Below are 12777 nucleotides of genomic sequence, written 5' to 3'. Positions count from 1 at the left end.
GTCATCATGTACCGGGTACTTAAATTTGTTCAACGAATTGAAAAAAGGTTTACATGGCGAGGCTTTCAGTTAGCAACACATCATAAGCATCATAAACGTGAGTAACAAATCAAGAAAATAATCAAAAATAATTATAATTAAATGAAGCAAACAATTGAGATGGTTAAAATATTGATATCAACTGAAACAATTTTGTAGTATAAGTTGATGACACTCTTTATGCTTTAACAAGTTATAACAAATCTAAATTTAGTATAAATGACACACTTACCTCAAATACAACTTTAATCCAGTGTTTATAACAATATAGTTCAAATAACATTCACTTTCTTTGTCTTTCCCGCCATCTCTTTATCGAAAGTTATTTTAAAAGATGCTATTTTAATGTATACTCCTATCAAAGTTTACAATTGTGCATGATAAACACATAATCCAAAATACTCTTTGCATTCCTTTGATGCTGTAAACAGATAATTTACTGTTAAAAAACACCACGCCCTACATGTCCTTAAAAACCAGATGGTTTAACTCAAACTGGTTTGTTTCGTCAGAGAAATTACATCTTACGACATACGTCATAAATTGCGCAATCAGTAGCATGAAAAATAAAAATACGGAAAGCCGGTTTTTAGAACAGTTTAAGTGGAGGAGCAAAATAGTATTATATGTGATATAAATCATAACAAACAACAGAGCTAGGCTGGAAATCTGAAAAAGCATTAATTGGAATAGTGACATGTATATAAAAATCTCTGTGAGAACTTACCATCATCAAATGCACAAAAATAATTGGTTTCAAATTTATTTCATCTTAACTCATACCATACCGCGAAACCCTTAAGGTGTCGCAATTCTTGTAATATCAAGGATAAGGTCATGTATATACATGGCATGTATACTTATAGTTTTGTGATGAATGTAAATGGATACAATATTCAAATTGACATGTTGAGGGTTTGGTGTGAAATATTTAGAAATGGTGAAAAGATACAACAGTGACCTCAACCATTGATTCGAAGATTGTGGTGAATGTATTCCCTTTTCTTGTAGATTAGACACCAAGTACTGGTTCTACCCAGCTATCATACTCGAAAGAACTCTTTGGAAACAAGCTTTTGTGACTCATGGACCATCCTTGGATTATATTAAATCTAATCATGCTCAGTTATGTGTTTCTTTATATAACCAAAGCTTCTTTTTTTTCCTTCCAGACTCCATGCTTCTGGCCATCTCGGTGTGGGGAACCAGAAAACACGGATTATGGTACGTGACTTGCCATCATGCGTGTTTCAATGTGCAAGTGGTTATTAAGAAATATGTTTACTAGAATGGAGAAATGTTAATATTGATAACTCTTCAATACATAACTAAAGTGTAAAGGATGATGTGGACAAGAAATGTAAAAATATGAGTTGCACTCAGCGTTGCCTCTCCACCTTTCATAGCTTATGACTACGTTGAGCTGTTCTTCTCACATCACAAGGCCACTTAGCATGGCAGTTCCATTAAAATTACTCACTCAATAAGCATGGCGATTCCAGATAAGATGACAGAGTCACTATGTCTAATCATGGCTGTTGAACTTACGTTGGTGAAGTGATTTAGCATGACTGTTCCCGTTAACTATGACTGAGGCACTTAGCACAGTGGTCCAACTTTCACTTAATTTGGTTGATATCCATTTATTTGTAAAATCTAGCATTTACAGCAATGATGTTATGGTTTTTCATCATTGAATAAGCTCTGATATAAGACTTTTGATATGAGCTTTTAGTGAACATTTAAATCTCGTGATCAAGGTGGATTCATAAAAATCCATAAAAATTAGTGCCAAATACTATTCAGACCTTGAAAAAAATTCAAGAGCCACTTTTTACTTTTAATCGATTAGCTAAAAGCACTAACATCTACGAAATGAGCACAGGTGATTTTGAGAACTATGTTTACAGTGCCCATGACGTCATTTACACTGTCAAAACGAAAGTGCAGTTTCTGTGTGTACCAAACCTTTTTTTTGTTTGTTCGAAAAATGGTTCGCAATTTGTATTGATGTAGCAGAAGTTCTGGAGCTGAATTTATATTTTTCAACCGGAAAAAACAGCACTCACCCGGTCATTCAAGTATTTAACAAACTTTACTCACCCAATCGCCAACTTAACTTGCAAATTTGAGCAGTCAGGGGGATTCTTCAAGGCCTGCTATTCGTTTTACAGTATATGGCTTGTTATTGCCATGCTCATCTTTGCTTGAATGAAGGAACTCTCAAAGGAGAAACTTTTCCACTGTCATTCTCAGTCTCTGCAACTAAACATCATTACAAGAGTTATCCATTCTTTTGGTTTCAATGACTAGATTTTCTTTTTTTGTGACTAAGTAAAAAATACCTGCTCAAAAATCAGTAAATAAATTACTTTACTTTTCCATTTGCTATGACTATAAATAAGCCTTGTCCTGGGAAACTGGGCTTAATTAATAATTAATTCAGTTTCTTCCCATATTAACCTTAGCAGTGCGCACAATTAATCAGGGACAACTGCCATAAATTCAATTATAGAAAAAAATCCATAAAAGCGAAGAGTGTTGTCCATGATTAACCTGTGAAGACTGCACAGGCTTATCTGGGACAAAACTTTGCTTACATGCATAAAGCCCAGCTATGCAAGTGGACCATGATGTGTTTTTTCCAGGGTTTATTTATGCAAGTGGGCCATGTGTTTTTTCCAGGGTTTATTTATGCAAGTGGAACGTGTGTTTTTATCTGTTTATTTATGCAAGCGGACCATGTGTATTTTTCAGCAGTATATTTATGAAAGGAGACAATGTGTATTTTACAGCAGTTTATTAATACAGACTGCCTGTTGGTTTTCCAGCGGTATATTTATGCAAGCGGACCATGCAGAACAAGCAGCGACTGGAGTTGGCCGACTACGAGGCTGAAAACCTCGCACGCTTACAGAAGATGTTCTCACGCAAATGGGAGTTCATCTTCATGCAAGCTGAAGCTCAAGCCAAGTATGTCCAATATTTACTCTTATTCCCAAAATGTTAGTCCATAAATTTAAGTAGATCAAAATTAATTCAAAGACAGTTAATCCCAATTAAAAAATTTGTAAATACAACAGCGTTATTTCAAAGAATTTTGTGCGGGTGTAAGTAGACATTTTGATGTTAAGTTTAAAGTTATCTGTATTGAAATTCTAGCTCCATGTCCAGTTTTATATATAATAAGTAAATTGTTAATGAGAAGTAATTCTGTGCCTGATGAAAGTTTAATTTTCACACATGGTGTTTGTGGTCTCTTGATTTCCAACAAGTTTTCTTCAATTATTATACCCCCCTTTGAAGAAGAGGGGGTATATTTTGTTGCTGGATGTTGGTCGGTCTGTCTGTATACCAGTTTGTTTCTGATCAATAACTCGTCAACCCATTGACCAATTGGCTTGATACTTCACATGAGCATTGGCCTTGGACAGTAGATGACCCCTAATGAAATTGCTGTCTCTAGGTCAAGGTCAAGGTCACTATCACAAAAAGTGTCAAAATGGTTACCGATCAAAAACTCTTCAACAAAATGACCATTTGGCTTGATACTTCACCTGTGCATTGGCCTTGGACAGTTGATGACCCAATTGGAATTTGGGTCACAGGTCAAAGGTCACTATCACAATAAGTGCTAAAATCGTTTTCAATCAATAACTCTTTAACGATTGGCTTGATACTTCTCATTGGAGTCACTGGGTCAAAGGTCAAGGTCATTGTCACAATAAGTGTGAAAATCGTTTCCGATCAACTAGTTAACATATTGACTAATTGGCTTGATACTTCACATGTGCATTTGCCTTTCACAGTAGATGACCCCTATTAAAATTGAGGTCACTAGTTCAAAGCCCTGTTGGGGGGGGGGGGGCATATATATGTCTCGGACCACAGACACTCTTGTTTAGCCTGGAACAGCAATCTAAGTTGGACTGTAACAAACATTATCAATTATTTTAGTTTGTTTTTGGAAACAAGAACTTTTTCAACATCCTATTCAAATATTCAATTCATTTAATTGAGAAAATAACATGATAATAAACACAATTAAAGAACAAACATGTTAAACTTATGTGACCATGATAGATATTGCCGTAAATATTATCTGACCTGTTAGAATAGTATAACCGTTTGTCTTTGCAAGTTCCCAAGGGCTACTTCTTGTCATAGATCTTGCAGCCAATTTAACAAATGACATGTGAACAATAAAAAAAGGGTAATATATCACTTCAATTGATGATTGATCGAGGTTTGTTGATTGTGATTAGACCTATGCAAAAATCATATTTTAATTTAATGATATTGATCATTATGCAGTGAATACTATATGTATATCATTGGTAAAGGTACAAATCATATTGATGTTTGATGATTTGAGTTCCAGGTGAGAACTTGGGTTACCATCTCAATTCCCAAATGCATTCACTATGTTTTCCTCACATTTATGTTTGCAGGGTGCAAAATAATTGAGACAAACTGGGGCCTAAGGTGCAAGTTGCATGCAGGGTCTCAGCTCAAGTTTCCTCTTGTATTCACTGTGTTTATGTGTTTGCAGAGTTGACAAGAAGCGAGACAAACTGGAGCGTAAGGTGCTGGACAGTCAGGAGAGGGCATTCTGGGACGTGCACAGACCCGTGGTACGTTACATGTAGGAGCCTTGTTCTGGGAAAACAGGGATTAATGCAAGGTGTTGTCCCATATAACATCTATACAGGCTAATCAGGGACAATTTCTGCCTAAGCTTTTAATGCCCCTGGATCAAATGATCGGGGGTATATTGTTTTTGGCCTGTCTGTCTGTCATTGTATGTGTGTGTCTGTCTGTCATTGTATGTGTGTGTCTGTCCAAAAACTTAACCTTTGTCAGAACTTTTGTAATATTGAAGATAGCAACTTGATATTTGGCATGCATGTGTATCTCATAGAGCTGCACATTTTGAGTGGTGAAAGGTCAAGGTCATCCTTCAAGGTCAAAGGTCAAATATATTGCTTCAAAGCGGCGCAGTAGGGGACATGTTGTTTCTGGCAAAGACATCTCTTGTTTTTAGAAGAGACTAACTTTAAAGGAGAAAATTCTATATTAGCAGAAAGTGTTGTCCCTGAAAAAGCCTGTGTTGAGTTTCATAAAATAAGCCCAGTTTTCCCACAATGAAGCTCTGTAGAATCTGGGCCCTTGTCAATCTTCAGACAGTTGTAACATCTAAGGCCTTTATTAACTAAATCAAATAAATTAAATGCTAAAAATGTGGAAGCTATGTGTATCAGACAATGTTATCATGCCAATCCCTAACCCTTATACCCAAAAATGGGACAACTGATTTCTGTGATTTCTAAATTTCTTCAGATGATGGTTGTCAAGGGAGTTAATTGTGATTAACTTGATACTCCCTGTTCATATTCTATTATCAGCAACTGTGTATTGTGGATGTCTTCTTGTATGAATGGTTTTGTACTTTACATGTTTGTGATTCTAAACTGATTATTAAAACAGATCTGCTTTTAAGCCTGGTGAAAAACAGCACAATCAACTCATACACAGCATATTGTATTGTAGCCGGGCTGTGTAAATACAACAGAGGTGGACATTAAGAAAGCGTGTCGGATGAATAGACATTCCAAAATGTCCCGGGTGAGTACCTGGGTACGTTCAACAACTAACAGTTGTTTTTTATTTCTTTATATTTTAGCTGAGCACAAAGTGCTAAAGCTTTTTTTGTAAGCTATTGTGATCACCCTATGTCCGGTGTCGTGCAGTGTCGATTGTGCTGTGTCTGATGCATCATCAACTGCAAGTTTGTTACCATTCTTTAACTTTTTCAGTGCTTGAACGGAATTTTGAAGGCCTTTGCAAACAGTTTGGATCCAGATGAGACGCCACAGAACATGGCGTCTTATCAGGATATAAACTGTTTGCTATTTTGATAGTATTCTTTGAAAAAGTATCGAAGAAAATGCTAATTTTAGAAATTCAGCAGACAACATTTTAGCAGAGGACAAATTTCCCACCATGCAAAGGGTTAAGTCCCATTTGTAATCCAATCTTGATACACTGCAAAGCCGATATATTGCGGACCGGTATATCACGTTGTCCAATATATTGCGCTTTGGCTATGGATCCCAAAATTCCAACAAGCATGATCACTAAATGACATGTTTTAATCTGAGAATTTGCTAACTTAAGCAAAAAACCGGTTCTACCTAGTATTAACACCCTATGGCATGCAATGAAGCGTGAAAAACAGTCGATAAGTGACAGCGTTGTTTGCACGCGGACGGGGTTGTTTTTAACACTTAAGAAATGAGCAATTCGTGTCACTGCATAGGTAATAATGGCAGTTTACTGGTATATAAAGCGTTAAATTTTGCAACTGGTCATTCTGTCTCTGTACACAAAATAAATCGCAAATATGGCTACGAGCAATATTGTCACACGCAAACGTAAACAGTTCTCGATTGTTGAGAAGATCGAGATTATAGACAAGATAAAGGCTGGTCAATCCCGTACATCGATAATAAAGGAATTTGGTGTCCCCGAAGGTATGCTAAGAGGGTGGCTAAAAGATGAAGAAAAGCTACGAACAGCAATATCGGAAATGCACACCCCAGACCAGAAACGAAAACGGTTTAAGGGTGCTAATGATACTGACCTCTATAAGGCAGTAATAACCTGGTTCACACAGGCGCCTACCGAAGGTATGCCCATATCTGGCCCCAATATACAACACCAGGCCCTAAAATTCAACAAAATGTTACACCCTGAAAACAACTCGTTTGAGGGCAGCACCGGATGGTTGCGAAACTTCAAACACCGCATTGGTATAAAGCAAGTAACCATCCGGGGTGAGGAGCGTTCTGCGGGCACAGAAGCGGCTGAAGCATACTCGGAAGAGCTCCGAAAAATGATTGAAGATCAAAGTTACGTTGCATCGCAGGTATATAACTGCGACGAAACGGGACTCTACTACAAAATGCTACCCGACAAAAGCCTCGCACAGTCGAGTGATAATAAAAAAACACTCGGCTTCAAGCAAAGCAAAAACAGACTCACTGCTCTGCTATGCTTCAACGCGTCGGGTACGCTCAAACTCCAGCCCTTGATCATTGGAAGGTACGAAAAACCCCGTTGCTTCCACCATGTCAATCTAAAAACGCTACCAGTCCACTGCGACTTTCCCAGTAACGGGTGGATGACGGGGGCAATATTTGAAGACTGGTTCCACAAGAAGTTTGTGCCTGAAGTGAGGAAGTATCTTTGTCAGAAGAAACTCCCACTGAAGGCGCTCCTTCTTGTGGACAACTGCGCCGCCCATCCTAAGGATCTCAAGTCGTGGGATGGACAGATAGTCGTTTCCTTCATGCCAAAGAATACCACATCTAAAATACAGCCATGTGACATGGGAATAATATTCACAACGAAACAGAACTACAGGCGACAACTTATCACGGCCATAATAGACAGTGACAAAAACCTGACGGACTATCTAAAGCTGGTCACAATCAAGGACACCATGTACCTGTTCGCTACAGCATGGAGCGAAGTGTCCGCCTCCTGTATAGCAGCGTGCTGGCGGAAAGGCATGGGTGATGCTGTCGGTGAACAAGCCGACAGCGACAGTGACTTTGATGGGTTCGATGAAGCTGATATAAGGAAAGCCGAACAAAGAGTTGAGGCCTACGAAGTTTCAACAACCTTGACATGCTCAACGCCAAACAAGCCCTGGGACCAGTGACAGAAGAAGACATCAAGACGTGGCTGACAGTGGACGATGAAGAACAAACATCAGCAGTGCTTACAGATGAACAGATAATACAAGCAGTGAAGAACCCGAATCGACTAAAGAAAAAGAGGAGCAAGAAGAAGACGAGGAGCCCATTCCTGCTATGGCAGAAGTAGTGCGTTGCATTCAGGTGGGGTTACGCTGGGTAGAGAAATCTGGGAAAAGCTCCCCAGCTGAAGTCATGCATTTTAAAAATGCACTTCACCGTGCAAGATCAGAAGCACGATCATCCTTGAAACAAAAGGAATTAACTGACTTTTTAAATTTTGAAAGACAGTGATGTGTATTTTGTTTTAAATATGTATGCTCTCGTAAATTTGTGTATATATAATTGTTTTTATCTATATAAATGTTTGTTTTTGTAAATGTATTTGAATATGTGCATATGAACGCCATATAAATAAACATGTACATATGCTTTATTAAACAATTAAATAAATTGTCTTGTCCGCTGTATTTTTGTTCGGACTGCATAGTCTTCTTGCTTGATATCTCGGTATGCCTGTAAATATAAAATAAAAACAAATGTGAACAATAGTGGCATGCATCCTACTTATTCTATAAGACTATTTGTAACGGTAAACTCGTAATTGACAATAATAATTCTTCTTTAAGCTGATTCGCGAGCGATCATTCCTGAAAATAAAAAAATATATAATTTACATTTTGGTTTTTATGACAAAACTAATACAGATACGTATGTAGTTATGAAAATATCATCTAAGAATTGGTTTGCAATTATTACGATACAAATGTATAGCAGCGCCGCATATTAAATGAAAACATTGGGGAAATTTGACAAATTAATCGCGATACGATTAAGTTAGACATTTCTCGAGTTACAAACTCTATATCACATGCCGGATATATCGCCCTTGCGATCTTTGGACCCCACCAACCGCGATATATCGGCGTTGCAGTGTATAACTTTTCAGAATGTTTATCTTGACAATATCAAGGCTGATTTTGAATCTGGATCAATTGCATCCAAAAACTTTGTAACCACAATTATGACTCAATCTTGATGAAACTTGGTCAAAATGTTTATCTTTACGATATCTAGACTGAGTTAAAATCTGCATCACTTCAGTTCACCAGGTCAAATCTAAGAGAAACGGTGTTGCCACTTTGTTCATAAATAAAGCATATTTAACATATAAGAGAGCTATAGAGAATAATATTGAATGTAGAATTGCCATTCAGCAGCTTGCTTATACTGTAATTTTGTCGTTTCTCATGCTTTTATAAGAAAACTTACCACAAATGACAACCATGAGGAGTCAGCATTTAATTTGTAACATGTACCCGTTTCCCTACCTCGAAGGTCAAGGTCACACCTGGATGTCAAATTCTGCCATAAAACAGCCTGTCTCAGCCATTACTTTGCCATATATTGATTGATAACAAATTGGCACTTATGCAATTCATCTTATGACAGCATGTCACGTGTTACTCTGGTCTCTCTTCCTCTAATGTCAACACATTAAAGATCAAAGATGGCCATAGAATGTTTTTTCCAACTGTAACTTTGTCGTTTGTTCAGCTATTTTACAAAAACTTAAGCTTAATACATGTATGAAGAAAAGCCATTTTGTGGGTTAAACCTCACGTCTCCCTACCTGAGAGGTCAGGGTCACTGAGAAGTCAAAGTTCATATTTTGCTATAAAGCTTGTCTAAGTTGTAACCTTTGATTCATCATTCAATTTATAGATAACTTTTCAAAAATGACAACTATGAGGACACAGATTGAGCGTGTATCACTAGTCTCAATACCTCAAAGGTCAAGGTCACACCAAGATTTTAAAAGTCATATTTGGCCATGGACAGCTTCTGTTTGACATAAGCGGAGTTATGAGACAAATTTGGAATGTAAGAATATCCATGACATATGGACAAATGTCTTGTTCATTCTGGTCTATCCTTTAGTTATCTTATTAAGTTTTTCTTTCTGTTTGGTCAAGTCTTTTCAGCAGTTAGTGTCCTTGAACATAGGTGAGTGCATAAGGGCCATTATGGCCCTCTTGTTATAATACAATTTGTGTTGATACCCCCAAAAATGAAGTAGAGCTGGGTTTACAACGTTAAAAATTGCAGTAGCTACGCCATTTTCTATATATATAATTACTTTAATATGATGATTACAGTTTTCAACATATTATTATTACATGTTCAGTGTTGGGGACAATATTTGTTACTTCTATGATTAGCTCTAGTTGAGTCATATTTGATCCATGCCCTGTGAAAAAGGGGTTAAATGCATGTGCGTAAATGTCGTCCCAGTTTAGCTTGTGCAGTTCACTCAGGCTAATGAGGGATGACCATTTCAGCTTTTATGGTATTTTTTTTTACAGAAAGTCTCTTCTTAGCAAAAATCCAGTTTAAGCGGAAATGTCGTCCCGGATTAGGTTGTGAAGACTGCACAGGCTAATCTGAGAAGACACTTTATGCACATGCATTAAACCACTTTTTCACAGAGCACGGCCCATTTTTAGTTTGATACAGAGAATGTTTGTTATCTTGGGTGGTATGTAAAATTGTTTTCTAGTTCTCTACAAACTTTGTTCAACATATGCCCCCTGGGGTCAAAACTGGCCCAGTCCCAGGGTCCAATATTTCATCGATGCAGCTTACTATGTATTACTTTAACAGCATTAGGGAGTGTGGGGTGGATTCATCATTATTGGAACAATTTTTAATGTTTCGTACAATAAATGCCAATGGAACTTTCAAAACAACAGTTTGGTGTTAAGCATTTCAAATTGAAACACAATTCAGCAATAGGAAACTTTCTGAAGATTGTTTCCATGCATCGTATGCCATGGAAATGGAAAATGTAGGATTTAATTCCTTTGAAAACTGGCATTAAACTTTTTTTGTTAACTGATTTTATCAGAGGATTTTGCGGTAAATAGTATCCAAGACACTAAATGTTTCGCATATAAGTTATATAATGACTGACCACATGATACGATAAACAATACCATTAATTTACCATTTTCCCTTTTTTATCGATGAAAAGCTGGTTCAATCTTGGCCCATCCATTAACTTGTATGGTATTGGTCATACAATAATTTCTATGGCCATTCTAACCCTTTTTTCACATTCAAGTTGGACAGTTGTCAGTTAGTGACATAAGTATGTGCATCTAGTATGGGCATAAACCAGTTATCTGCTTACCCTGGAAATGTGTGAGAAAGTTAACTGACTACTGTAATATTATTGAAATACTTCTGAATAGGGTATGATATCCAAACAAAAAACAAATACTTGAACAGAGCTTTTAAGTAGTTTATGTTCTTACCATGGCCTAAGTCGTGTTCTGTATGTTGCAGTCTTCCTCTGCGCCCCAGGTGAGATGTTCTTTAATCCTGCAGTGTCTTTTTGTCTTATTCGTTTTTGTTCTGAAATTCTCATGCAAGATTTATCCACTGTGTTTTAACTGACCAATATATTGCAAGTAAATTCCAGTATTTAATTGATGCATTCTGTATTGAAATGGTCATGCATGTGTTTCATGTTTTTAGCACAACATGCTATTGGTTAGCTTTTGTGATCACCCTTTTGGCTGTTGTTCATCTTGCCCTGCCTCATCTGTTGTCAACATTTACCTTGTGGTCACTCTATTGGCCACATTTATCCCCCAATCTTCATTAAACTTGGAAAGAACATTTGTTCTAATGATATTTTGGCCAAGTTCGTACCTGGGTCACATGGGATAAAAAAACTAGGCCCAATGAAGGAATAAGATTGTGAACACTCTAGAAGTAACATTTTGTGCCCAATTATCATGAAACATACTCAGAATATTTGTTCTGATGAAATCTTGTCCGATTTTAAAATTTAATTTAAGGCCATTGAAAAACATGGAAGCCATAGGGCAGTTTTCCTCTTATAGCTGAAAACCTTGTGAATACACTCAAGGTCACTTTTTCTGCAGAATCATCACGAAACTTGCTCATAAAATTTGTTCAAATTATATCTGGACCGAGTTAACAAATTATCATTTGGATACCTTGGAAAACATGACTGTAAGGGTTTTCTCAATCATGATTTAATTTTCTTAAAAATGTGTTCTATCGACATATTGGCAGAGCTCCAAAATTGCTCTGTTTCGTTAAAAAAGAGCAATGTGGAAGGTTGGTAGTTTTTTCTATCTGGCTATTACAAGAGAACATTTTTTTTCCTCGTTATCTCAGGTGAGTGCCTTAGGGCCGAAAGCCCTCTTGTTTATTATGCTCTTACTTTTTTAAGATTGATTCTGTTTTGAATTATTTCGAACAAATTAACAACAATATAAACATTTAATTTTGTGGGAATACTTAAATCAAATCAAGGTTATATACATCAATATTGCTCAATAACTCTGAAACCACAAAGCCTTTAATTATCTGAAATTAGCTTTAAGATGTTTTTTAATTTTTATGAGATCTCAACCAAAACTTTATTTTTGTTATAGAGGTTATGATATCTTAGCCAAGTTTGATCATCAACCATAATCTTATTGAAACTTCAGGGTCTTTAAGCAGTTTTCGCTATGCAACATCCCCAAACTTAATATTGTTCAGATATCATTAAACCTTAATGGGACATAATTTTTTTAAAGTAATAACAGTCTGGCCTATAGGATCTAAAATACGGTAAGTCATCCTTTAAATCCTGCAGTAAATTGAAAGTTTGTTTGGGTGTACGCTTCTGTTTGCACATTTTCGTAGGGTATTATTTGGTCCTTAAAAAAATAATATTTGTTTTTGGACCTTGTCTTGCACAAATTATGATTGCACCTGCATGGTTATTTTTAGCTCGGCTGTTTTCGGAGAAAACCCGAGCTATTGTCATAGCCAGCTCGCCGTCCGCCGTAGGCATCGTGCTAAAACCTTAACATTGGCCATAACTTTTTAAATATTGAAGACTTGATATTTGGCATGCATGTGTATCTCATGGAGCTGCACATTTTGAGTTGTA

At 36.8% G+C, this 12777-nt stretch overlaps 1 protein-coding gene across 1 annotated transcript in view; it reads left to right on the top strand.

Moving 5' to 3' along the window:
• The window catches only part of LOC127870877 (regulator of G-protein signaling 7-like), a 138023-nt gene that overhangs the window by 92976 nt on the left and 32270 nt on the right, over positions 1 to 12777 (top strand). The window contains exons 6-9 of the mRNA XM_052413453.1: positions 1212 to 1263; positions 2871 to 3012; positions 4592 to 4673; positions 5590 to 5664. Of these exons, the coding sequence (XP_052269413.1) occupies positions 1212 to 1263; positions 2871 to 3012; positions 4592 to 4673; positions 5590 to 5664 (351 nt within the window). The remainder of the gene's footprint in view (positions 1 to 1211; positions 1264 to 2870; positions 3013 to 4591; positions 4674 to 5589; positions 5665 to 12777) is intronic.

The sequence above is a fragment of the Dreissena polymorpha genome, chromosome 3 (genome assembly GCF_020536995.1).
Source record: "Dreissena polymorpha isolate Duluth1 chromosome 3, UMN_Dpol_1.0, whole genome shotgun sequence".
NCBI classification, from domain to species: Eukaryota; Metazoa; Mollusca; class Bivalvia; order Myida; family Dreissenidae; genus Dreissena; species Dreissena polymorpha.
The sequence above is the reverse complement of the archived record's forward strand: the minus strand, read 5'-3'. Positions and strand labels throughout refer to the sequence as shown.